This window comes from Pinus tabuliformis, chromosome 4_2 (assembly GCF_031772625.1).
Source record: "Pinus tabuliformis cultivar Carrire ecotype Pingquan chromosome 4_2, CPIR1, whole genome shotgun sequence".
Lineage (NCBI taxonomy): Eukaryota > Viridiplantae > Streptophyta > Pinopsida > Pinales > Pinaceae > Pinus > Pinus tabuliformis.
Genome location: NC_142304.1, coordinates 564305050 through 564330444, shown reverse-complemented (window position 1 = coordinate 564330444; position 25395 = coordinate 564305050). Strand labels below are relative to the sequence as shown.

General features: G+C 36.2%; 1 protein-coding gene and 1 pseudogene across 1 annotated transcript; both read left to right on the top strand.

Annotated features, from left to right (window-relative positions):
* Positions 1-1367: 1367 nt before the first annotated feature.
* TIM23-2 (translocase inner membrane subunit 23-2) lies at positions 1368-22434 on the top strand. The gene is made up of 2 exons (XM_089423917.1): positions 1368-2210; positions 22118-22434. Exon 1 carries the CDS (start codon positions 1629-1631, stop codon positions 2196-2198), a length of 570 nt encoding a protein of 189 aa, XP_089280043.1. The 5' UTR covers positions 1368-1628; the 3' UTR covers positions 2199-2210; positions 22118-22434.
* On the top strand, positions 8495-16491 carry LOC149170531 (NADPH--cytochrome P450 reductase 3 pseudogene; annotated as a pseudogene).
* Positions 22435-25395: the final 2961 nt, after the last annotated feature.

Sequence of the window (25395 nt, the reverse complement as noted above, 5' to 3'; positions counted from 1 at the left end):
AGGAATAATATAAACCCCTTTCATGTCCTTGGGGTCGATAAGATCCTTCACAGATTTGAGGGACTTACGAATGGTGTTAAGAGGTCTAAAGGTTGCAGGGACATTATGCTTCTTAAGAACCCTCGCAATCCTATCCGTGGTCCCTTGGACATAAGGAAGATGAACACCAGGAATCCGATCCTTAGGTTCTTTTCTGGATAACGAATTCTTAGTAGCTTTGAGGAAAGCCTTTTGTCCCAAATGTCTGCTATAACCGTTCTCAACAAAGACATTAAGGAGATGGGACTTCTCCTCCTCGAAGCTCCTTTCATCAGAGATCCTTACGGCACGAGTCGCTAGGGTGTTGAGAACACCCAACTTCTGGGCCGGGAAATGGTGGGAACTAGCATGAAGATACTGCTCTGTATGAGTTTTCTTGCGAAACACTCGGTGGGAGAGGGAACCATCCTCATTCTTCGAGATAAGAATATCAAGGAATGGGAGGCAACCATCGACTTCTTGCTCCTTAGTGAACTTGATGGCCGAGGATTGATTATTGAGATGATCAAAGAAGAGATCTAACTCCTCTTGGCCGTGAGACCAGATGACATTAGTGTCATCCACATATCGCTTCCAAAGCTTGGGCAGAAGACGGGCTGAGTTTAGAGCCTTAGATTCAAAATCCTCCATAAAAAGATTAGCAACAACAGGGGATAGGGGTGAGCCCATGGCAACTCCACAGGTTTGCTCAAAGAACTCACCTTCAAAACTGAAAAAGGTCGAAGTGAGGCAGATCTCAACCAACCGAGTGTAAATAAAAAACTTTAAAAATATATATATATATAAATATATTTTTAAAATAATAAATTATTTTAACATTAATATAATTAAAAAAATATTTTAATAAATATCTTAAAAACTTAATAAATAAAAATTATAAATTTTTTAATATTTAATATTTTAATTTTTAAATTTTTTTTTTCTCGAATGTGTCATTGTATCTAAAAAAGAAAACATATTAAATAGTTTTTTAGCCTAAGTTCCAAATTCAAATTTCATTCAAAAAATTAAGAAATGTAAATTATATGATTATGTCTAAATTTAACAGAACTTTGTACAATCTCATTAATAACCTCCCACTATAGATAGATTAACCCAATTCAAATTCAACCTACTTAAAAATATATATAGAGATGCAACATGGGTGCACTTTACAGTTCAACAATACACACATCTTACACCAAAAATTGAAAGAGTATTGCAACCATATGTAAGTATCAAACTCATACACATGAAAGATATTTTTCATGGAGTTTCACATGCATACACGGAAGGATATATTCAATGAATATTCTACCGTAGGAGGTTGCATTCCCAAGTAAAACAATTAAGGTTTTTGGTATTTCTCTGTGTTGGTGTGAAACCTTACTCTCGGGAAGACGACTGGAAACCACGAAACCTAATATTGGTCAATATGAACCGCATCTATATATATACCTCCTCCCGTAAGCCAACCTGTTCCATTCTTGCGCCTTTATTCGCTTTCCTTGTCGTGATTTCTTTTGCATTTACAGAAGGTGCAGGTCGCGGGATCGACCCAGAGGAAACACTCGTGGTAGTCGTACCCCGGCGAAACCAGTGATCAAATAATGGATCATTCGGCAGACGGAGGAGGAGATCGCGAAGGCAGGCGCCTGTACAATCCCTATGGAGATCTGCACGGTGCCATTGATTACAGGCCGATTCAGAATATATACCAGATCCCTACTTCCCCAGAATTCTTATTTCAAGAAGAGGCCGCCGTGCAGAGAAGGTCTTGGGGTGAAAATATCACCTATTACACAGGCTGCGGGTATCTCCTCGGTGCCGTCTCCGGTGCCAGCGTTGGCCTGGTCGAGGGCTTGAAGGCTCGGGAGCCGGGAGATTCCATGAAGCTCAGGGTTAACAGGGTCTTGAACGCCTCTGGCCACACGGGAATGAAGTTTGGCAACAGACTGGGCGTCATAGGGCTCCTCTACGCCGGATTGGAGAGCGGGATCGTGGCTGCGAGGGGTACCGACGATATCTTGAACAGCGTTTGCGCTGGGCTTGGCACCGGTGCGCTTTACAAGGCCGCCGCTGGTCCTAGGTCGGCTGCCGTCGCCGGAGCAATCGGGGGACTTGCTGTTGGAGCTCTTGTCGCTGGGAAGCAGGCTCTTAAGAGATACGTGCCCATTTGACCGTGCTCTCCTGTATGGACTTAACTGCCATCTCTTTTTAGAAGACCTTTTAATTTATTAGTATCAGGGTTTGCATTTATAGAAATTTTAATAGCCTATTCAGATTTGAAACATAATCGATTCTAGGGCAGGAACCATTTGTGAGGGTTTTAATATTTCAAACCCTAGGGTTATAATCATATGCCTAGTTTTGGATTAGTTTCAGTATGTTGCTGGAGATCTTTAATCCGAAATGCAAGGTGCTGAGAGATTTGCGAGGGAGATTTTAGGGTTTTGGAGCGTAGTCGGAGGGATCGATTTTGTAGAGCTGAGAATATGTATTACAGAATAATTTTATGCGTTCAAGGCCCGGGAGAATGATTATTCAGTTTTGGCATCTATTTGTCGACCTAACTTTACCTTTTAGCATGTATTGTAAATCTGTGGCACACTCTGTTATTTATTTTCGGATTTTTATGTTATCTATCGCATTATTTATATTGCAATGACTACAGAAATGACGTTTGGATCACTTATGTTAATTTTCGTGATTCCCGAATTGTTCTGTTTAGATTATTGAATTTGATTTTTATATTTAGTGTGAATGATACCACGCTAAAATATATTGTTTATTTGTAGAAACAATTTCTGAAATAATAATTAATTGGTTGAAATACTCTGTTTCTCTTCAAGAATTTGAGTTTAGATTAAAAATTCGTTAGTTACTTGTTGTATATTTGGAAGTCCGGAGGTCTTTTTAAATATATGGCATGTCTGGGGAATTTGCCCATACTCGAGATGTTAATCAGATTCTTACGTATTCTGAAGACAACCCATCGAAGTGTCTATCTTTTGGGCTTTTATGTGATATTCCAGCTTCTAAGATGATGCTTGGTGTTCAAAATGCATTTTCTCTTAAGATCATTAAATGTCACACAGTGAGTTGACTCTGGCAATGTAGCTCTGTTGAGTGGTTTTGAAAACTTTTTGTTTATCGCAATTCCATTTTTTTTGTGTTACAATAGTTAATGAAATTAGGAGATTTAATTCGTTACATGTTTTTAATTGTATGGTGCATTTTTTAAGGATCAGGCAAAGTTGTCATAAGGATTGATCCTGAAAATGCTTTAAATGAATTTCATTTTCTGGAATTTCTATTTTGGGCAAAATTTGTGGTTTAACATCCGATATATATGTAAAGGTATCTAGTTTATATTATTTTTCTGCAGACTGTATTACATAGACAGTAAATGAAAACTTTGATCATCTGCTTTTCTCATTATGGAAGATTTTTATGTTCAATGATAAATTAATATCTTTCTTTGTATAAAAGCCTGATATTATTTGCTACTTTCATTATAGTTTTTATTTTGAAAAGGAAATATTATTATTATTGAGTGAGACACGGGAGGAGGTATGTTACCATTTTTATTTTATACTCTTTCTATTTGGGTTTGTTTTTGTGGTCAGAGTGAGTTAGATCACTTGCTGATACGGCCAAGAGTCTTTTGTTGATAAGCCATTAGCAATGTTATTTGACATTTGGTTAAAGTTCCAACTCAAAGTTCTATATTTACAATCATAAAGTGTTTGCTCTAGAGTTCATTATTTAGAGTGTAATTTGGACATGATATACTTGATTCTCTTGTTTTGCGAATGAGGTACACCTACAACTTAGTATGAATAAGATCTATCATAGTGAATGTCTTTAAGCCTTTACGCCAAAATGAAAAAGAAAAGATCTAAAGAAAATAGAAAAAACATGCAATAATAGTAAAATGTTATACTAATAAAATAAACCTGCATAGACTATAGTTTTAAAAACCGGAACCGCTGGCGAGACATCAATGTTTTGAAAGCTTTCATGTTATCCACCTACACAAGAATGCATCAAACTCAACTTTGATGGTGCCTATATTGGTGATGTGGCATAATACGATTAGTTAGGGTCTTTAAGAACCATGAAGGTTGCATAACAATTTTTTATTCAAATTCCCAGAGTCCATGATTAAAAGATGGTTTGAATTGCTAGCTCGTAGTAAAAGAATTCAAGATTAACAATTGGGTTGAAGGTCATAATAAAGGTGTCATGGGGTTTTTTAAAAGGATCGTTTTTGTGGGTGGTTTATGGTGTGAATTAATAAGATTTTAGGCTTATGGACTAATCATCTTAACATAATAAATTAAAATGCTTTAGTGCGGGGCTTCTAGCTACATAAAATGAAAAATTTAGCGTTAGCAAATTTTGAGGAATTTAATCTCATTGGTGTGAGTGAGGAATATATATATATATATATATATATATATATATATATATATATATATATATATAATTTTGTTTGTTTGTTTGTTTGTTTGTTTTTTTCACATAGGAAAATCTGTGCAGATCAACCCCGAATGGAATCATCTTGTCGGCTAGACTATCAGGGCGAAGCACTTAACAACATGGACTCGACCGATTGAGCTAGCCCTTGAGGCTAGCGAGGAATGATAATTGGCTTGTAGGAATAATAATTAAGAGCCATTCTACCCTAGGTGATTAAATACATGGTTTTCATCTCGTTTAGCTTGAAGTTGGAAGATTGAATCATCTAAAGCTCTTTGCCCCCATCTCCATGATACTATCCCCTTACTTTCATGATCTATCACTCTTGACTCATTTATGTCATAGTCTTGATGGCATATACCACTTCCAATGAAGGGAATTATAAAATAAAATTAAGAGGTTTCTACCTCCCTTTCTTATTGATCAACACCCTCTTTCTCTCCTATCTTATGGTACTCACAATCTAACACTTCATCCCCAATGCCCTTCTTTGGTTCTGCACTATCCTCACAACACTTTTGTCATGTGCCAATGTGTGCGGTATCTATTCTTTTTGTCTCATCCAATGCTATATTCACACACCTACAACAAGTTGACTCATGCTTCAACCAATGTTAAGTGGATTCCAGGCAATTGCCCATTTACTCATATCTGAGGTTGTCCACATATGGACATTCAAGAACATTCTAGAGGGTCCAAAACCCCCTAACCTTGAGTGGTGGGGGTTGGGGATTGCAAAAACCTTATTTTAACCCTAATGACTTTTTGGAACCATTAAAATTTAAAAGTTAAGTCTCTAGGAATATAGGGGTTTCAATCCTTTGTTCCATGGTTGAGCAATGCAAAGGAGTCGAATATTAGAGAAGAGGAAGACTTAAAGGAATTATGCCTACATTAAATTGAACTATGTTTTAATCAGCGTATTCAACATAATCAAACCAACCTAGTTCCATCTCAACTCCAAATTTTATCAAGTGTCGAGAGGGATCAAATCTTTAGAGATGCAAACCTTTTTTAGAATGAAAAGAGATTTGATCCCTCTTGATGCTTGGTAGATCTATAGTTAAGATGGATCTAGGTTGGTAGCAAAGTGGACGAATAAATTGCCTCGTAGACTAAATGAGTTATGCTTTTGATAAGTTGACTTATATTTTGACCATTGCAAATTCCTAATCCTTAATGCTAATAAATATTAAAGTGGTGTTGGAACTTTAGCCATCATGAGAGAAGAGGGGTCTTATTCTTATTGCAATTATTTTTAGTTGAGTAGTGCAAAGTAGTGGGATATTGGAGGAAGTATAAGAAGGTGATTTTGTAGCAACATATCATGTACTCGGGAGATCTTATTCTTATTGCAATTATTTTTGCTCCAGAGTTGAGTAGTGGAACGAAATGGGATATTGGAGGAGTATAAGAAGAATGTGTCTTTGTAACACCACATAGACCCAAGTGTAGCAACATATTGTGGATTCAAGGGGTCTTATTCTTTTTGCAATTATTTTTGTTCCATAGTTGAGTCGTGCAAAGAAGTGGGATACTGGAGGAGAGTATAAGTTCATTTTCTAGCATTTTCTAGCAACATATCATAACCCAATTTATCTTTGCATTAAAAATTAATAATAACAATAACAATGCATAATCATTAGGTTTTTAGGTTGGTGTTTTCCAAATTTGACTCTTGAGTTAGAGTTTGACTTGCTATTGTTAAAAGACATAACTTGAGTGCTATTGATATGAAAGCTTCCATGTTACTTACCATTAATGACCATATTCAACTTTGATGGTGCTTGTAATGGAAATTGTTGTCTAGGAGGAGCAAGTGGGATCTTTATAAAACTTTTCTAAATGAAAGACTTGACGAGGCTAAAGTGTAAGAATTTGTCTTGTATTTGGCCGAAGGTTGGGAAATAATACTGTGGAAATTTTTGTAATGCTTAATTTTGGTTATATGGAGGCTCAATCAATTTTGGATTTCTAACTTGAACTTGTTGATTTGTGAAAAACTTGGAAGGGGACTTGTGGGTTAGATTTGGCCTTCTACTTTTAAGTGATTGGATTTGAGAGGAAATAATGATTTAGAAACTTAAATGGTATCCACCTACACAAAGATGGACCAAATTCAACTCTGATGGTTCCTTTAATGGCTACATCGTTGTAGTGGGAGCATGAGGGGTCTTGAAATCATGAAATTAGTAGAACTAAAATCTTTTGCTAACTTGTAGAAACCAAGACTAACAATTGAGAGTATGGGGGTCTTTTGAAATCATAAAGTTATCATAACTAAGATCTTTTGCAAACTTGTAGAAACCAAGAATAATGTTTGGAGCAATGTTGCGAAAATTGTGATAGGGATAAAATCGACAAGGGTCTAAAAAAGGAAGTAATCGTAAAAATCGGGAAGAAATGGTCAAAACATTGGGAAGATTAAAAAAATAGAAAACATCATTTTCTTTTCAATTTTTTAGTATCTAAAGCATCCATGATTTAAAACCTTTTTATGATTTTTTGGTGATTTTTGTGATCTTATCGCGTTTTTTAATGATTTTATTGCAATTTTTTTTTTTTCAATTTTATCGTGATATATATATATATATATATATTTTATTTATCATTTTGGAAAAATCTTGGTGATTTTTCATGATTTTTTGGCGATTCTTACGATTTTATCTTGATTTTTTTTCATTTTGGGAAAAATCACCGATAAAATCGCCACACGAAAAAAATAATGATTTTTTGAACAAAAATGCGATTTTTGCAAAATTGAAATTTTGGAGTATGTGGGGTTTGTTGAAATCATGAATTTAGCATAACTAATCTTTTGCCAACTTGTAGAAATCAAGGCTAACAAGTAGGTTGAACTTTAATCTCATAATATAGGTGTCATGTAATCACTAATTCAAGGTTTTAAGAAATATAATTATGAAGGTGATTCTAGGTTGAGAATTAATCACTTTAAGGGGATAAAATGGAATCCATCATGGGAGGCTATTAGCTATATGTCATGGATCAATAAAACTCTATCATATGTTGATGAATGTAAATTCAACAATGTGATTAGTCTCATTTATATTCTAGTTTGACTATCTAATGACACCATTCTATTATAAGGGATTAGATGCATGTTTTTGCTCACCAATTTGATTATCTAATGCCACCATTCTATTACAAGGCATCAGATTCTTGATTTTGCTCACCCCCACTTCCCTAAAAGTGCCTTGAACAATTAATTAATTAGAAGATTGATTTGTTTAAAGCTCTTAACCTCAGTCTTCATAATACTAGCTACCTTCCTTTGATGATCTATTACTCAAAAAGGGGTTTCTCCCTCATTAGTTGTTTATTTTAATGTTCTCTTCAAATCAAACTGCCCAAGGGAGGACGTAATAGCCTATTTAACTCCATCGGTTATAGTCATTATTTAATGTTATGTAGGTAATATTAGATAATGATAGTTAATTTGGGGCAAATGAAGGGATTAATGTAAATTGTGACGATAGGATTGAGATAGGACTAATGGTTTGTTACAGTCTATGTAAGCTATGTTCATGATATTATCACTGGATCTTTGTAAGTTTGTAATTGCATGTTGAATCAACACTACTTAATAAACAGTTTGTGGAATCAACAGAATGCTAAATTCTTTGCTATACTACCATGCATCCAATTAAGAGCATCATTGTTTCATAGATTAAGGAGTATTGTAATGTTATTATGAGATACAACTCGTTCTTGTATTCATTGAAAACCCTAGCTCATAATTGTGTCCCAAGGGCAATTTCCTGAGAGAAATATCATAGTGGTATCAGAGTTGGATTTCTTGCTAGTCTCAAGGGTTTATCTGAGAAATGTTGCAATAGGGATTACTTCTCTTAGTAGAAAGGATTTATGTAGGAGTGTTGGATGATTGGGGTCTAAAGCAGCCAAGGCAATTAACAATGTGGAGTAACTAACAAGGCTGGATTAGTGTAAATTGTGACGACACGATTGAGATATGACTAATGGTTAGTTACAATCTATGTAAGCTATGTTTATGATGTTATCACAGGATCCTTGTAAGTTTGTAATTGCATGTTGAATCAACACTACTTTATAAACAATTGTTCGTGGAATCAACATATTGCTAAATTCTTTGCTATACTAGTGTGTATCCAATTAAAAGCATCATTGTTTCATAGATTAATGAGTACTGCAATGTTGTTATGAAATACAACTCATTCTTGTATTCATTGGAAACCCCAGCTCATAATTGTGTCACAAGTAGTTGGCTTTCTTGCTAGCCTCAAGTGTTTATCTGAGAATTGTTGCAGTAGGAATTACTTCTCTCAGTAGAAAGGGTGAACGCATAATTCTTGTGTGATTTTGAAGATTATAAGGTATTTGAAGATTATAACAAAAACTTCGCAAAGGTGATAGAGTGGGTTGGAGTATGGGCTTTAGTAGAAGCGACAAAGGGAAAAGGAAATTGCAGATCTATAGAAGATGGGATAGTAGTGTTAGACAAAAAGAGCACAACTGTTGAACAAAATCCCCTATCAATCATGTTGTAGATACAGGTGAAACGATAGTTAAAGGTGAAGCCTATGATCCAACCACCAATGACAGTTGGGGAGAAATTGTATCTGTGGAAAGTAAACAAGGCATAGATAGAATATCTGTGCTTGTAGACATTGATCACAAAAAATCAATACTAATTGGGAGAATTGATGGCAAGTCTAATTATAAAATGGTACCTGGTTCTTTGTGGGGTTAAGATGTTGCCCAAGCAATTTTCATTAGGAGGAAGGTCTAACATATAGTTTATTTTAGTGTTGCTGGAACAAGGCCACTAGATGCATGGGTGGTCACAAGTCTGTCTTGGATGAAGAAGTTGGACTTATTTGCTAGAATTAAGGATTCAAGGATAACGACATAAAGGTTTTGGAGAATGAATCAATGCAAGATCAAGTTCCAAGTGCCATTTTGGCCTTAGATCCATCATTTATGGGTAGAGAAATAGAATAACATACTCCTCTTCAAGATTGGAGCAAGCAAAAAATGGGTCCACATCAATTGATGAAGTAGTCACTCTTTCTACTATTGAAATTAAAGAAAGACCATTAGATTTCCAATTGCCTATGTTATGGGCACCTTTCTTCATTGAACTTCCTCTTGGACCACAACAAAGGGGACATGGAAATGCAACCCTTCAATTTAGTTTAGTGGGGCCCCAAGCTTTATGTGAACACAATTTTGTAGTTAAGAAAGCTACGATTGAAGTTTGCTTGTACTTGGAAGGGAATAAGTACTATCGACTAACAATCCATCTTTAGCATCTATCAACCTTACCAAAACCTTTGCAGTTGGTCGATGATGATGATGGTGAACATGAAGAAGCTAGTTATACATATTATAAACCAAGGCGGTGGAAAGGTTTCTCTTATGTTTGTGTTGTTTCTGTTGGGTGTAATGGAACACTTGTAAGCAACCCAATGTCAATTGTGAATGGGGCGCAATTAAGTCCGTGTTGAGAAAATAAAAAAGATCTTGTTTTTGAAGCTTCACCTTACAAGGGAACAAGTAGATCGAGAGCTAACTAATAATGCAACAAGGCTCTACATGTGGTTTACTGAGCGAAAAGAGAGAGGGCCTTGGCTTTCCAACCATTACCTATGGGGTATTCGGCTATAAGCAAATAGACAATATGATTTTAATAAGTTTGCTTGCACAATAGATGAATCATTGAGTGAGCAAGGTGGGAAATGACTTGTTCCATTGGGCCTTGGTGATGATGATCAATGCGTTAAAGATTGCTCTATTGCTTGGCAAGAGTAGGTATGGCTTGAGCTAGATCAATTATTGCATGATGATCAACCTTCAAGTGCTACACCTTACACAACGATAACACCTCAGTATCGGCTAGAACTTCATGATCCTTCAGTTCCACTTTATGAGGAAACTTATACAAAGTAGAATGGTCAAGCCATTTATGATATCCTTCATCCTTATTGAGCAAATGTAGTAGTGTGAAGAGAACTTAATACACAATTGTTTGATCATTCTTGCATCCATTTGGAATTTGATATCACGAGCATTGGCCTTATGGCTGAGATTGGAGATCATGTTGGTGTCTATAGAAAACTCAGATGAAACTGTGGAGGAAGCTGCAAAGTTGCTACGCTACCCACTAGACAATAATTTCAGTACACAGTGACAAAGAAGATGGTATGCCTCTTGTTGGAAGTTTCTTGCCACCACCCTTCCCTAGTCCATGCACTCTGCAACATGCTCTTTCTCATTATGTAGATTTGTTGAATCCTCCTCAAAAGGTCGCATTGATGATTGGTTGCTTTGGCTAGTCATGCATTTGTTCTAGTTGAAGCAGAGAGGTTGAAGTTTCTTTTATCACTAACCGGAAAGGATGAGTACTCCTAATGGATTATTGTGAGTCAAGGGGGTCCTTTAGAAGTTATGGCAAAATTTCCATTGTGAAACCTCCCGGTGTCTTCTTTGCAACAATTGCCTCATGTCTACAACCTTGATATTATTCTATTTCATCATCTCCAAAGTTTACACCCAACAAACTACATGTTACATATGCTCTAGTTTGTTGGCCTAGCCCAATTGGTAGAATCAACAAAGTTGTTTGTTCCAGTTGGATGAAGAATTAAGTGCCTTTTGAGAAAATCCTTGATTGTAGTTTTGCAACTGGTAATGTGTTCGCTATCATTATTTCCAAACCTCCACAATGTTTGTTGAACATGTTGTTACATTGGACATTGGCATGGGGTCAAAGTTCCATATTTCCCTAGCATCATTGCTTGCATTTGATGTTCTGAGCATCACGATATGGGTTCCAACTTGTGATCATTTGATTGTGCAAGTGTTTACATTGTTAATCGCATGGATTTGGAGGCAAGACGAGTGCCAATGCTTTTGGGGAGCTATTGGGTGGAACTAATACTTCCCCAATGTAGATGGTTGTTAGAACCAGAGTTCTGGGAGGCGACACTACTCTTAATGGTGGTAATGGAGCTTGCAAGAATGGTATAATAGATGAGGTTGTTGAAGCAAACAGAGAGTGATGGCCAAATTCCTAGTGTTTCCACATACACAGTAGTGATTAATGGGCTGTGCAAATACAAAAAGTTAGAAGGGGCCTTCCATGTTTTGGAGAAGATGAGGAAGAAAAATCTTTTACGAATCAAAGCAACATTGAAGTCATTAATTCACGGTGTTAAGTGTACCAAGGGATCAATGGCATATGATTTGATAAGTAGATGGTTCGAAAGGGAATTTGTTTTACATAAGTATGTTTGCGGTACAATTTGGTATTGCCTCTCCAAATTGGACAGGGCATAAGAAGCTTGCAAAATTCTTGATGAAATGCAAAAGACGAGTGATTCTGTTGAAGAATCAAGGGCAATTAGGTGTAGTGTGATTCTTCTTGACTTGCTAACAGTTTGTGGAGTCTTTTTACTTTTGTTGTTAGGTTAATCTTCTTCTTCTTATTAATGCATGTGTGTGTACTTCATCAAACTGCTACCAAAAACATAAGAACAAGAACACAAGATGATGGCTCTATGCGAGGGCCAAAACCTCTCTCCTCTTGAGAGGAAAACCCCTTTGGTAAGTTTCTCTAATTGAAGCTTCTTATTGATCAATGCCAAACCCTAGACCCTTGACAAGAATACCCTCCAAGCACAAGTCAAGTCTTTCCTCCTTTTTGCACTTTGTTCCTCGACACTTTCTTCTTATGGCACTTTGTTCTTCGACACTTCGTCCTCCTCCTTCCAACACTTCATTCTTCTTTCAATTGTTGGTAAACCTTGTTACACTTGCTCTAGAAGAGGCACTTATTCTTGGTCTATGATGAGACTCCTTATTCGTGATGATCCCTTCCTTCCTCTTGACCAAATGAGCTTCTTCCTTGAGATGTAGGTACATACTTGGTATGACTGTCCATAATTTCTTGCACGTGTGGTGGTTTACTTGATGTTGTAGGCTCTTTTCTCCTTCACTTAAGTGCCCTTCTTCTTCGCTTGATTGGGAGGTGTTATAGGCCTAGTTTACTAGCCTCAAATAGTGAGATATTTCAGCTGAGTTGTTGCTGTCATAATAGCATAGACAACCCTCCTTTTCACGCACGTGTGGCTGTAACTTGCCCTAGAAACAATCTTCTTAAACTCGGTTGTGTACCCTTTTCCTTCGTTGCACTTGGAGATCCTTTCTTCGTCCTTTGTTCATCCTTTACTTGCCTCCTTACTTCGTTGATTTCAGAGATATGAGTGCGTTCTATTTAGAGGAGTGGACAACCTCTATATATAGAGGACTGCCCCTCCTTCAGGCCAACTATAGGACTGCAGGTCGACTTGACATATATATAGCTCAGATTGCTTCTTTGATGGTGCCTTTGCTTTGTAGGAGACTTGACTTTGCTTGGAGGGATATTTTTTGACTCTTATACAAACATATACATAGTGCAACATGCTCTTAAGGTCTTCAACATTTTTCTGTTGACTATTTGACTCACCTATAGCACTTTAACATGCGCTAAACCTATTTCAGTGAGCAAGAAACTCATTGACATATATTAAAAAAATAATATTTCTTTTCTTGAATAAGTACAAGTATCAAAAGTACATTTATGAAGACTGAACCTAGTTACATTTCCTTCAACAAATTCTAGTCTTCATATTCCTAGTGAAGGAAATACCCAAAAACTAAATCCTGCTGTGTATCCTCAAGTCAAGATAAAACACTATAATTTAGGCTCTCATATTTCTGACTTGATGTTGAGGTTGGTCTTTTGTAGAGCATCTTAACTTGTTGATCGCAATTGCATTTGACGTTGCTTGCTTGGATGCAAATGGTGGTCCTATTATGTATGCGGAAGCACACAAATTTTTTTCACAAGACCTATCCCAGTGGTGGGCTACATATGTGCCAGAATAGATCTTGGAACGCTCAAATTTGCAATTGCTCGAGGATAAGCTATGTTGGGAAGCATGTACTGTAATGTCCTCTTCAAATTAAATTGCCGTTGGGAGGATGTAGTAGCCTATTTAACCCTGTAGCTATAGTCATTTGAGAAGGGGGAAACCATTATTTAATGTTACTTAGATAACAATAGATAATGATAGTCAATTAGGGGCAAATGGAGGGAAACTTGTTTGCGACTGAAAATTGAAATTAGGAGGGGAAAATCCTCGAAGGGAATCTATAAAAAGGAGAGGAGATTCATTAGGATCATCATGCATTGTTGTTCTCTCTGATTTTTGGGATGAGGTTGGATCATCATGGATTGTTGTTCTTTTTGATTTTTTGGGCTGAGGCTCTTGGTAGGTTTTAAGACCCCTTTTCTTGATTGGTTTTGGTTGTGAAAGATTCCACCCTAACCAACCCTTCTTCCTTTCTGGTTACGAGGCCAAATTTTGATTGAAGGATCAACTTTTTGAGGCAAAGCCAAGGCTGAAATCTTCATTTCTAAGGCAACAAGGGTTGGATTGATCATTCAAAGGCAAAAAGTCATTTTCTGAGGTAAATGAAGGGTTGGTAATGATCCTCTGAGGCAACAAAGGGCCACAATTGTCTTTTTGTGGCAACGGATGACATACTTAGGCTAAGATTTGGCTTCTTGGGCAGCAAAGGGATAAGAAATCTTCTTTTGTGGTAATAATTGGCATACCTGGGCTGAGGATCATACTTTTTGTGGCCAACAAATATTGGAAGTTCGATTATCTATGGCAACGGGGGTTGGGTCAACCTTGTAAGGTAGCAGATCACTATTTTGAGGCAGCGAGGAGGGTGGAAACTTAATTCTCTGTGGCAACGAGGTTGGGAACTGCTTCCCTTGGGCAATTGAGGGTCGTATCTAGTTCATAGAGGTTGAGAGAGAGACCAATACAAGCTTGCCTGAGGTAGAGGGCTTATGAGGGTCAATTCGTTGTGGTAGTGGAAGATCAAGAGATTGTTTTTGAGGCCATGGGTAACAAAAATGGGTACAAGTAGAGAAGTCCACAAGGGTTTAAGGAGTGTTGAATGATTGGTGTTTGAAGTAGCCAAGGCAATTAACAGTGCAAAGCAACCTACCAGGCTAGATTAGTGTAAATTGTGACAGCAAGACTAAGATAGGATTCTAATGGTTAGCTATAGTCTATGTAAGCTATGCTTATGATGTTATTGATGGATCTTTGTAAGTCTGTAATTGCATAATAAATCAATGCTAGTTTATAAGTAGTTTTTTGTGGAATCAACATGCTGCTAAATTATTTGTTGTACGATTGTGTATCCAATTAAGAGCATCACTACTTCATAGATTAATGAGTGTTGTAATGTTGTTTTGAGATACAACTCTTTCTTGTATTCATTGAAAACCCTAGCTTAGAATTGTGTCCCAAGAGTGATCTCTCGAAGGGTATCACATTTATGTTCACTCTGTTTGGGAAGGATCTTGCATTTATCACTTCTAAAAAAGAGAATTTTGAAATTTGTTCTTTAGAGGTTTCCACCATTCTTACTCATTGATCACCACCCTATGATAAGTCCAATTGCATGTCCCTCACCATTTTATGCTCTCTTCCCCATTGTTTTTGTGTTGCCTTGCCTTATCCCTGCTACCCTTTTGCCTCATGTGTTGGGTTCTTTATTCTTTGTGCCTCATTGTAGTTTATGTCCATCATTATTGATTCATGGTAGAGTGATGAAGAATTCATGAGGAAAGTGCCTAACAATCTGCAAGTAATTGTTGACATTGTGCATAGTTGTCAACATTCAACTATCATTGCCACCTTTTTGCCTTGTGTTGCGTCCCCATTCTTTGTGCTTCATTGTAGTCTATGTTCAATCATTATTGATTCATGTTAGGTTGATGAAGAATTCTATGGGGAACATGATTAACAATTTGTAAGTCAGTGTTGACATTGTTGCTAGTTGCCAACATTCAATTATCATTGAAGAATCCTTGGTGGATGATTTGTTTTGTGGCTAACAATCAACTTAGTAGGGTTCCCACCCTATTAGCAAATGGAAGTTAAGGTAGTTTGTGTTTGTTGGAATTTTATTGTGATGTTTTGTTTGGTTTCTACTATCTAGGTTGATGCTACTTACTGATTTGAAATTGAACAATATATAGTTTATCATTCCTTTTGGTGCTTTATGGTGTGGAAAATCAGAGTTATAACTCATTGCATTGTTGGGCCCATTTTTAGGGGGTTGATCTTGATTTGCTGATATGGGGCCTTGAAACTTGTAGAGCTTGTTTTTGAGGTTAAATGAATGTTTTGGCCCCTAAAACTTTTCCAACAAAGTTTCCTACTGAGGATCGTTCTATTTGTGAAGAGCTCACCAAATGGTCCAAAGAGCACCTTATTTGGAGTTCAAATGGAGGAATTTTGCCTTTGACAAGTTCAAATGGTTTGATCAATGTAGTTCCAAGTGGATGCCATGTCATATCCCATTACCATTATGCCTGGGATTAGTTGCATATGGACCTTCAAGAACATTTTAGAGGGTCAAAACCCCTAACATGAAGTGGGAGTTTGGGAATGCCTAATGAGTCAAGACCATTAGGAGATGTTAAAACCTTTCTCATTAGAGGAGAAAGTTATCTCGGTCCTGTTGTAGTACTTTTTCTTCCATAATCGAGTTAATGCAAAGGGGTGGGTATTGGAGCTATGTAAGAGAAAGAAGGTGGCCTTGTACCCTAAGCAAGTTATGCCTCAATGTGTTTACCTATGTTTTGAATGGTGTAGTGCCAAGTGCTTACCATGTCAATTCCCATGATTAACAGATGGGTTGGCTCCCTTGGGAGATATGCCCCCAAGCTTACCATGTTTACAAGATGGGGAACTCAATGGGGTACTTTCCCCATGCCTTGCTATTGGGGGAACACATAGGGGGGATTTATCTTTTAGGGAAACTTGTGGGCATTCTCCCCTCTGAAAGGGGGTCTCCTGGACCATAATTTTAAAAATTGGAAGCAGAAACCAACCTGGTCCAGCTATCAAACCAGTTATTGAACCAGAACTGGAAAAACTGGACTGGTCACATCTCAATGAACTGGTCTTTAAAAAAATAAATGAAATAATTAATTTTTAATGGAAAATTAATTTTAAGCTATGTTACCAGGATACGGATACGGATTCGGATCCGGATCCGGATCCGCTAGTTTTTTGAAAATCCAAGATCCGGATACGGCAAGGATACGTCACGTACAAAAAAAAATATAATAATATTTTTAAAATTTTAAAAAACACTTTAGAGTTCAAAAATATTGATGGTTAATAATTATCAATACACAATTTGAATTAAATAACATATATATATCAATACACAATTTGAATTTTATATATATATATATATATGTATGTATGTATGTATGTATATATATCAATACACAATTTGAATTTTATATATATATATATATATATATATATATATATATGTATATATATGTATGTATGTATATATCAATAGACAAAAACTAAAATATATATGAGATTTTAAATATTCATTTGAAAGCTACATATATATATTATTATTATAATATTATGTATATATCAAAATATCAATACCAAAAACCAAAATATATATGATTTCTTTTAAATGTTCATTTGAAAGCTCATTTGAAAGTTAATAAAACTGAAGCATATGCAAAGTTATATATTTCAAATTATAGAAACGCTGATAATTTATCAAACTGATAATAATAATATATAAACGCGATGGGTAAACGCACTTCAAAACAGGTTTTCAAAAATGGGAAATTAACCGGTTATTGTTTCTAAATAATGCGGCTGTGGTTATAAATTATAAATGCTGCTGTGGTTATCGTTTCTAAATAATGCGGCTATGGTTATCGTTTCTAAATTATAAACTATAAAATGCGGCATGCGGCTGTGGTTATATAAAAAAAATGCGGCTGTGGGAAAGATTTCAGCACACTGAAATGGTGGAACTTTAACTAGCGTAAAAAGCGAAAACCCTAAACTCCAACGCATACACCCATTTTAATTTTTAACTTTTTTCGGGTTTCAGAATTTGGGCAAAAGTTATGCGGGTTCCGGCTTTATACTAGACATACGTTTTTGGCGAGGAGTAGTTGTTTCCAAAAAGTGCACATCCGCCACCTGTTGTATTTAGCACGTATTCCTGTGTATCCGGATCCGGATCCGGATCAGATCCGAGGATACGGAGATCTTTGCCCCTCTGCTGCCGGATCCAGTAACGTAGATTTTAAGATTTAAAACCATTAGAGGCAAAATATGCAAAGATTGCTCATCTATATACTGAGCAAGGGTGAATTGGTGCCAGAATGTTTTCCTTTTTAAAAACATTGCATTGCATTGTTTCAGTTTTCTAATTCATGCCACTAGGATAACCATACTTCGGCCTTGTAATTTTCAAAACTTTATCACAATGATAGATTACTTAAGGCTATAAATATGCCATTGATATGTAGGAGGCAGAACAACTTTTGACAAATGTGCTTCAGGATTTTTGTCAAAGAGCCAAGCAGGCCGAGTTGTTACCGAGCCGGCCGAGTTGTTACCGAGTTGACCGAGTCAATGACTGGCTTGGTAACAACCCGGCCAGCTGTTCTGTTTCAGCCACCGAGCCGACCCGGCCAGGCATTGGCTTGGTCTGACTCTGCCGTTTTTTAAAACAATGATCTTTTTACACTAATAAATAATCTGTATTATTCACTGTTTATCTTATTTGCTTCTCAACATCGTGGATGGTACAAAAACATCTCCCTCCCCTGTGCCCATTCTCTCCCAATTATCATGATTTGTTCTTCCATTTTGGATGTAGTAGTTGAAAGGGTGGACGACCTGGAATACTACTATTATAATGTTCATTCACTCCATCCGTTTGTCATATGTCATTCCTTGCCCATTGACTTTGGGCTGTGACTGATAGAAACTAGATGTCTGAAATTTACAGAATAATTCATATTTGTGTATTCTCTAGTATTCCTCTAATGAAGGAATGGAATACAGTTATTTATTAAATATTCACTGTGCTGAGAGAAATGACGTTCTTTGCAGCCTGGGTGGGGGAGATTTTTGATGCTTTTGTGCTTAACTACATCATTACACTCAGAGAAGCATGGAGCTCTATCTATAGCCTAAGTGGGGGTAGCTTCAACAGAAGCATTGGTGTGCCTCTTTGTAAGTTGATGTCACACAGAAAAAAGAGTACACTTATTAATTACCAATTTACCATTACGGTAAAATATGAGTCAAAAGGGGGGCCTTCAACACTTTTGTTGGTGTGCCTATCCGTAAGTGCAACACTGAAAAAAAGAGTAGACACTTTCTCTTAATTACTGTTACAATAAAATATGAGTCAATGTATTTGATAGCTTTACATATATAACGGGCAACAATAAATAATGGTGCACAGGTGTGTATAATGTGACAAAACTAAGAAGAACAAACTTTTTTTCTTAATCTCCACAAAGAAGTTTACATATCTAAACAACAACAATAGTATAGCATAGATCCATCTTAAATTTGGATTTATTAGATGCTGAAGGGATAAAACAACATATGCTTGTTGTTGATGCAGGGGCATCTACAAGTCAAATTCACCTTTGACTAAATTTGTAATATTTTTCCTAGCTATAGTCTGGAAGGAATTTGAATTTGTTAGGAAGTAAGTCTAGTGTCATTTGGTTTCTGTTGTTAAAGGGATAATGTAGTCAAATATGGGATTTTGCTAGATAATATAGGAATTAATTTTGGGTTGTTGAGCTATCTTATGTATGATCATATTTTAGAGGTACTTTTTTTAAATATTAAGGCAGATCAGAGGGAGGTCGTGCCTGAATGTGTAATCATATGGTCTGAATATATATATATATATATATATATGAGATCTGTAAAAATATCTGTGCGAGGTCGTGCCTGAATGTGTAATCATATGGTCTGAATCAATATCTATATATATATATATGTGTGTGTGTGTGTGTGTGTGTGTATGAGAGCTGTAAAAATATCTGTGCGAGGTCATGCCTGAATGTGTAATCATATCGTCTGAATCAATTACCCTGTGTGTATGTGAGAGTTTTCCTTATGTTGTAGGTCCCTCTATTGGGGTTTGTAAGGACAAATAAAATTGAGCCAAGCTCAGATTTTGACCAGGTAGAGCCAGGGCAACAGAGTTAACAGTTGCACACATTTAATGAAATACTGAAGTTTCCAGTCTTCATTGTCTGACTTGAAATCGTTGTGCCAAGGTGTCAATTGACAGAGCAAGATAACAGAAAGATTGGCATCATTTGCTGTCCTGTCTGCCACCACCGCCCAACCAGGAAGCATTGAAGTTATGAAACACCGACGGGCAACAGAATGTCCCCGTTAATTGATGAGCCGACAGACAGAAGCCTGTTGCTGTGAGCTTTTGCTATCCACCATTTAGCTCTCTACTGTCTCACCACCAAGCACTGTATAGCCCTACCGCTGAGCGATCTATTGCCTGGCTCCTTGCCACCAAGACTGCTGAACCCTGGCTGCCGATATCCTTTTGGTACTGGTCTGTTAGTTAGTGATGCCGACAGACAGAACTTTGTCTGTCAATTGAAATTCTGTCAGTTTGGCCTCAAAATCTTGGGATCACGAAATACTCGGGTTATTACGCTTAACGCCAAAGCAGAGAAGTTGGGACTTGTGGCATCACTTGTACTCATTTTTTTTTTCTGATCCCCCATGGATTGACTAAGTTATAATGTTTTGAGGCTAAACTACTACATGTTTAGAAAACCTTGAAATTTGCACATTACAGTCCTTTCCACGTATGTACAAGGAGTGGTACCCATGTTATGCATGGTAGGGTGCACAGCCAGTGGAGAGTAGTGCTATAGTCCCAGCAAGGGATTTTTGCAATGTTTACCCCCTGCTCTGGGTGGAAGTTTGCTCTTCTAGTGACTGCTGAGTGAAATGTCATCCTTGCACATGGGAATGTAGTGCTGAGTTTTGCTCTATTTTTCTTCTACCATACTCCCTTTGTTTTGATTTTTCTTGTTTTACCAAGTGCTGTTGAAGCCATTCTTTCATTACGAAAGAAAGCTTTTCTGGAAGACAAGTTTTATGATCATCTTGCTTGTTGAACTGACAACTGATTATTGTTCAGTGAACTTGTGATGATTCTGCTATACGGGATATTCATGTTGAGCAACACATGCAAGTGAACTTGCAGGCTTGAATGCTAAAACATACAACCAATCCATGCAGTATTTGTTTCATGTTTTTAAATTGCTTTTCATTTTCCTTTTCTTTTTCACATGGAGAAATCTGTCAGTGAGGAGTGCTGTTATTGCTCACAGCAGATTTCAAGTCTCCCATAAAGTTTTCCCGTTAAGATGCCCACTCCTTGTGGGCTGCATGTACTTTTGCTTGTGATTAGGGTAGGTAGAAGTCTTGGGTCACTTTGGCTGATAGATAGACCCTCACTTGCAGCTTCTTAGCCATGAAGTATTCTGTTTGAATGTCGCCTTGCTAAATGTAATTGCTCCTGTATTGAGGAAAAGGCATGCTTGCCATATTGTGATTAGGGAGCTACCAAAAAATTACTGAGAACTATACTTTGCCAGTGTAAATCTCAAGACATGATCATTTTTAAAGGAGTCAGTTGAATGTAAGTACTTTTTTGTTGTTGTATAAAATTAAAATAGATTTCAGATTATACAATTTGTTTATATATGTGTCCATGTTAAAACCAGATTAGTCATATAGAATGTGATTGGACATGTCTATTTCTTTTAGTTGCGAGATTGGAATTTATAGGTTATGTTTTGTAAGCTAAACTCGTGCTGTTGTTAATTTGACATGCCAACAAATTCACAAGCGCTAGTCTTCTTTTATTCTAGTGACCAGCAGTATGCAACAATATTGCAGTTATCCTGCATGCATGCATGCAGCCACTTTTCCAGATAACGTTTCTGACATGGGATGATTTTATGTTTTTGTTATAATAGTTGGAGTTTTTAGCAGTGACAGGTCTATCTGTTAGCATGAAACATAGAAGCGCTCTGTAGAGATTTGGCTGGTAGAAGTTGTTTGCTTCATGATAGTATATGTGCATATTGACAACTGAAGTTGGTATTTTTCGTTGTTCTAGTGTTGTGTGGCTTTAAAAGTTTTGTACAATTAGACGAGAGCCAGAGTATGTCAGCTGCTGTGTTGAATGATAGTGATGCTGGTTGTTTTGGTTCTTGTATTCTCAAAAAATTTATAGCCATGAAATGTGGAGTAATTATAAAAATTCACAACCAAATTGACCAGAATGCAACGTGACTAATCATTTTCTTGTATTGAGTGGACAAGAAACAAATCACACTTCAGATCATGTTTTTGGTGCATGTCAGGCACACTCAATAATCACGTCTTTTCGGCATATGTCTGAGGCCCCAGAATCTCTTAGCTGTTTAGAAAAAAACGTTTTTCTTATTCTCCAATATATCTCAATATTTCAGGAACTAGCCTTGGAAACTACTACCATGGTATCTCAGAAATGTTCCAAGAGTGAATACTGCTACCCCTCCTAGTAGAGTTGCTGCCTTTATTTCTTAATTTTTTTCCACAAAATTCATTTTGTTTTGAGGTAGTTACTGTGTTTTTTCTGCTTTTTGTAGGACCTCTGGTGTCAATATCTCAATGTTTGGTGTGTGGAAAGTTCTTGGAGATGAAGGTATAAAGCAGCACTGTTAGGGCCGATGGCAAGGTCGTAACGTGCTTTAATGAAATTGGAAGAGAATGAGAAATGATTTCATGAAGATAAGTTATATTGATGTACTTTTAATGTAATGTAGGGTATGGCAAAACATTATTTGCCAAATAGATTATGAGTGACGGCAAAATGCCTCTAAATTTGTTACTAATAGCTATGAACGAGCTGATATTTTTTACATTCTTTTCTCTCAATAAAAGATGCACATTATGCATTTCTCAATTTGATTTATGTTACTGTGTTGCAAGTATTTTTGCCCTAGAGGAACTTAGGTTAATGTTGTTTGTCTTGAAGTGCGTAGATGTTTTTTGATTCGGAAGCTTATATTCTGTACTTCCCTTTTGGCTTTACCCCCCCCACCCCCCGAGGGCAAACCAATGAAATCATATTTTGATTCTAACAGTGAACCAATTCTGAAACTGTATATAAACTTGATTTGTAGTGTTACTATTATACTAAAAGTTATCAACCTTAAATCATGTAGGAAGCAGTGTGATCCACGAAATATTGTTAATAAAATGTATTATAATGAGTTATCATAGAACTGACAATCAAGGAGAATCAACCCAAAAAGTATAGACAAGATGTCCAACTCTTGATTAAAGAGATGCTACCAATCTGATGGTATGAGTGTATTTCTCTCCTTTGTAACATCAAGTACCCAGATTTCCAATGGCCATTTTGCTTTGATTCACCACATAACAAAATAATGTTTAAGCTTACTAGCATGTTTTCAAGTGAAAACATGCTAAATAGTTTGCCATGCTAAGGGGTGAATAAGACCATAGAATGGCTGAAAATGGTAAAATCTAGTTGCATTGTACCTTTGATATCTGTTCCTTTTGAAAGCTTTTCCTCTATTTTTGTTTGCCCAAGCCCTCTTGCAGAAAATTTAATGTTGATGGAAGGTCCTTCCTAAGTTTCCTTGATGGGTCGATACTAAAGTCACTTTTGAGGCTTAAATCACCCGAAATTGTCTTTATATTACTAAAGATCCTTCAACGTTGGATTAAATCAAAGCTGTTAAACGTTTTAAAAACGGACCATTACAGTAGAGAGCAGAACAGATTGAGTTGAATACGATGTTTTGAATAGAAGGGCACTTTACCATATAGCATGAAGATAAAGCCTCTCCAATAATCTAGATAAAGAATGTTGGTGACAACTTGTATCGCGAGGTTTACATGAAATTATTTTAGAATTACAAAATGAATGTAAAAATGAACTTTAATTTTAAAATATCAGAAAGCATTTTCATGAAGATCTTGAGATGCATTATTATCTTTTATTCCACTTTTCGGTGGGGATTTAAGTCTACAAGTTTAGTCAATGAAGCAAAAGCAAATAAACTCTGAATTCTGAAGGATGCAATGAGTGCATAAATGTGAGAAGACCTATGAGTAGACCAGTTGGTTTATGTGGTGTTTTGTGGCTTTTAGTCCACATCACTGGTTCAAATTTTATGGGGAGGGATTGAGGGTGAGAGCCACCTGAGGAATATAACTGTATCAAGAAGTGTCTAGGCTTGATTAGGCTTTGCACAATTCTGGTGATACTATTATTCTGCAAGTCAGCAAATGATTATTCCATCCAACCATCTTGTATTGAAAAATTCAAAATTAGAGGCCATTGACAAAAAGTGACCCAGCATGTGCTTGAAGTCTACAGTTGAGAATTTTAGCCTCTGCAAAATAGATGAACTTAACATCTCGTCTCTCATATCTCCATTGGCCATATGAAGCAACAAAAAAAACCTTTTCATGGTCATACTCTACCTTTTATCATGTTCAGATGAGTATGATTGTATGGTGCATTTAACAATCAGTTGAAAATCAAGAACAATTTCACCATTAAGTACTAGGAAAACAGTATTGTCACTTTGTTATGTTACATTGCAATCACTTATCATGTTCAGATGAGTATGACTGTATGGTGCATTTAACAATCAATCGAAAGTCAAGAACTTCAACTTTGAAGAGGAAAACAATGAAGCAATGCTGGCCATGTCTTTTGATCTGTGAGGAGGTGGTAAGTTAAGTAAGAAAAGATGTTGTCCTATCTGATGTGCCTGAGAATCTGCCCATTGAAAGACCAGTCTAAGGTGCAGCCAAGCACAAATAGCCAAGCTTGCAACAAGCAAAGTAAAAAGTAAGTGTATTATACAATCCCAGTAGCAAATAATTTGTGTTACATGGCAATCACTTTTAAAAATTGGGTCCAAGCACAAGTAGCCAAGCCTGTAACAAGCAAAGTAAAAAGTAGGAGTGTCCAGTAGCCAATAATTTTCGTGTGACATAGCAATCACTTCGAATTGAGAAGTTTGAATTAGCAGTTCCATGTTTTAAAATTGCAAGGAAACTCAAATTGAGAGGTTTGAATCAAGAGTTCAAAACCCTGGTGCAAGCTTACGTGCAAGTCTTTGACACCTTTCATACTGCAACAATTTAACAATTTAACGAACGTATTAGTGTAAGTTCAACATTAACAATGTTGAAAAAAAATACAAAACAAAAAAGTTAGTATAAACGATGTTGTTCCCAAAATAAACAAAGAGTAAATCGGATAGTTTTCAGGAATACTCATGTTTTCAACCTACTGAGGAATATGAATTTATATTTATAATGCTTAATGTATCAATATATATTAAGATAGTTTTTACCTAATTTTTGTCTATGCTTGCGAAGTAAAGAAATATCTCTCAAACTATTTGAGAAATATCGAGACATTATGTTCTATACTCATTTATTTTCTTCTTTTTAATGTTTAATCTTCCTAAATAACTATGCATATCGCAAAAATAAACATGCCAATTTAGAAGATGCATGATCATGTATCTCTCTATTTAAATTTGCCCATCTAAATTTGTATATCTATATTTCAATCTATTTGAGAAATTTTGAGATATTATGGTTTATATTCATTTCTTTTCTGATGTTTAATGTTTAATCTTCCTAAATAACTATCCATACCACAAAAAGTAAAAAAAATATATTTGTAAAGCAAGCCAATTACCACAAAAAGTGAAAAAAAAATATTTGTAAAGCAAGCCAATTTAGAAGATGCATGATCCTGTATCTGTGTCTAAATTTGTTGAATATCTTTTCATTGTAGTGCCATGAAAAACAATATTTTTAATAAAAAGTTTTTCTTCTTTTTAATGTTGAATCCTTCCTAAATACTATT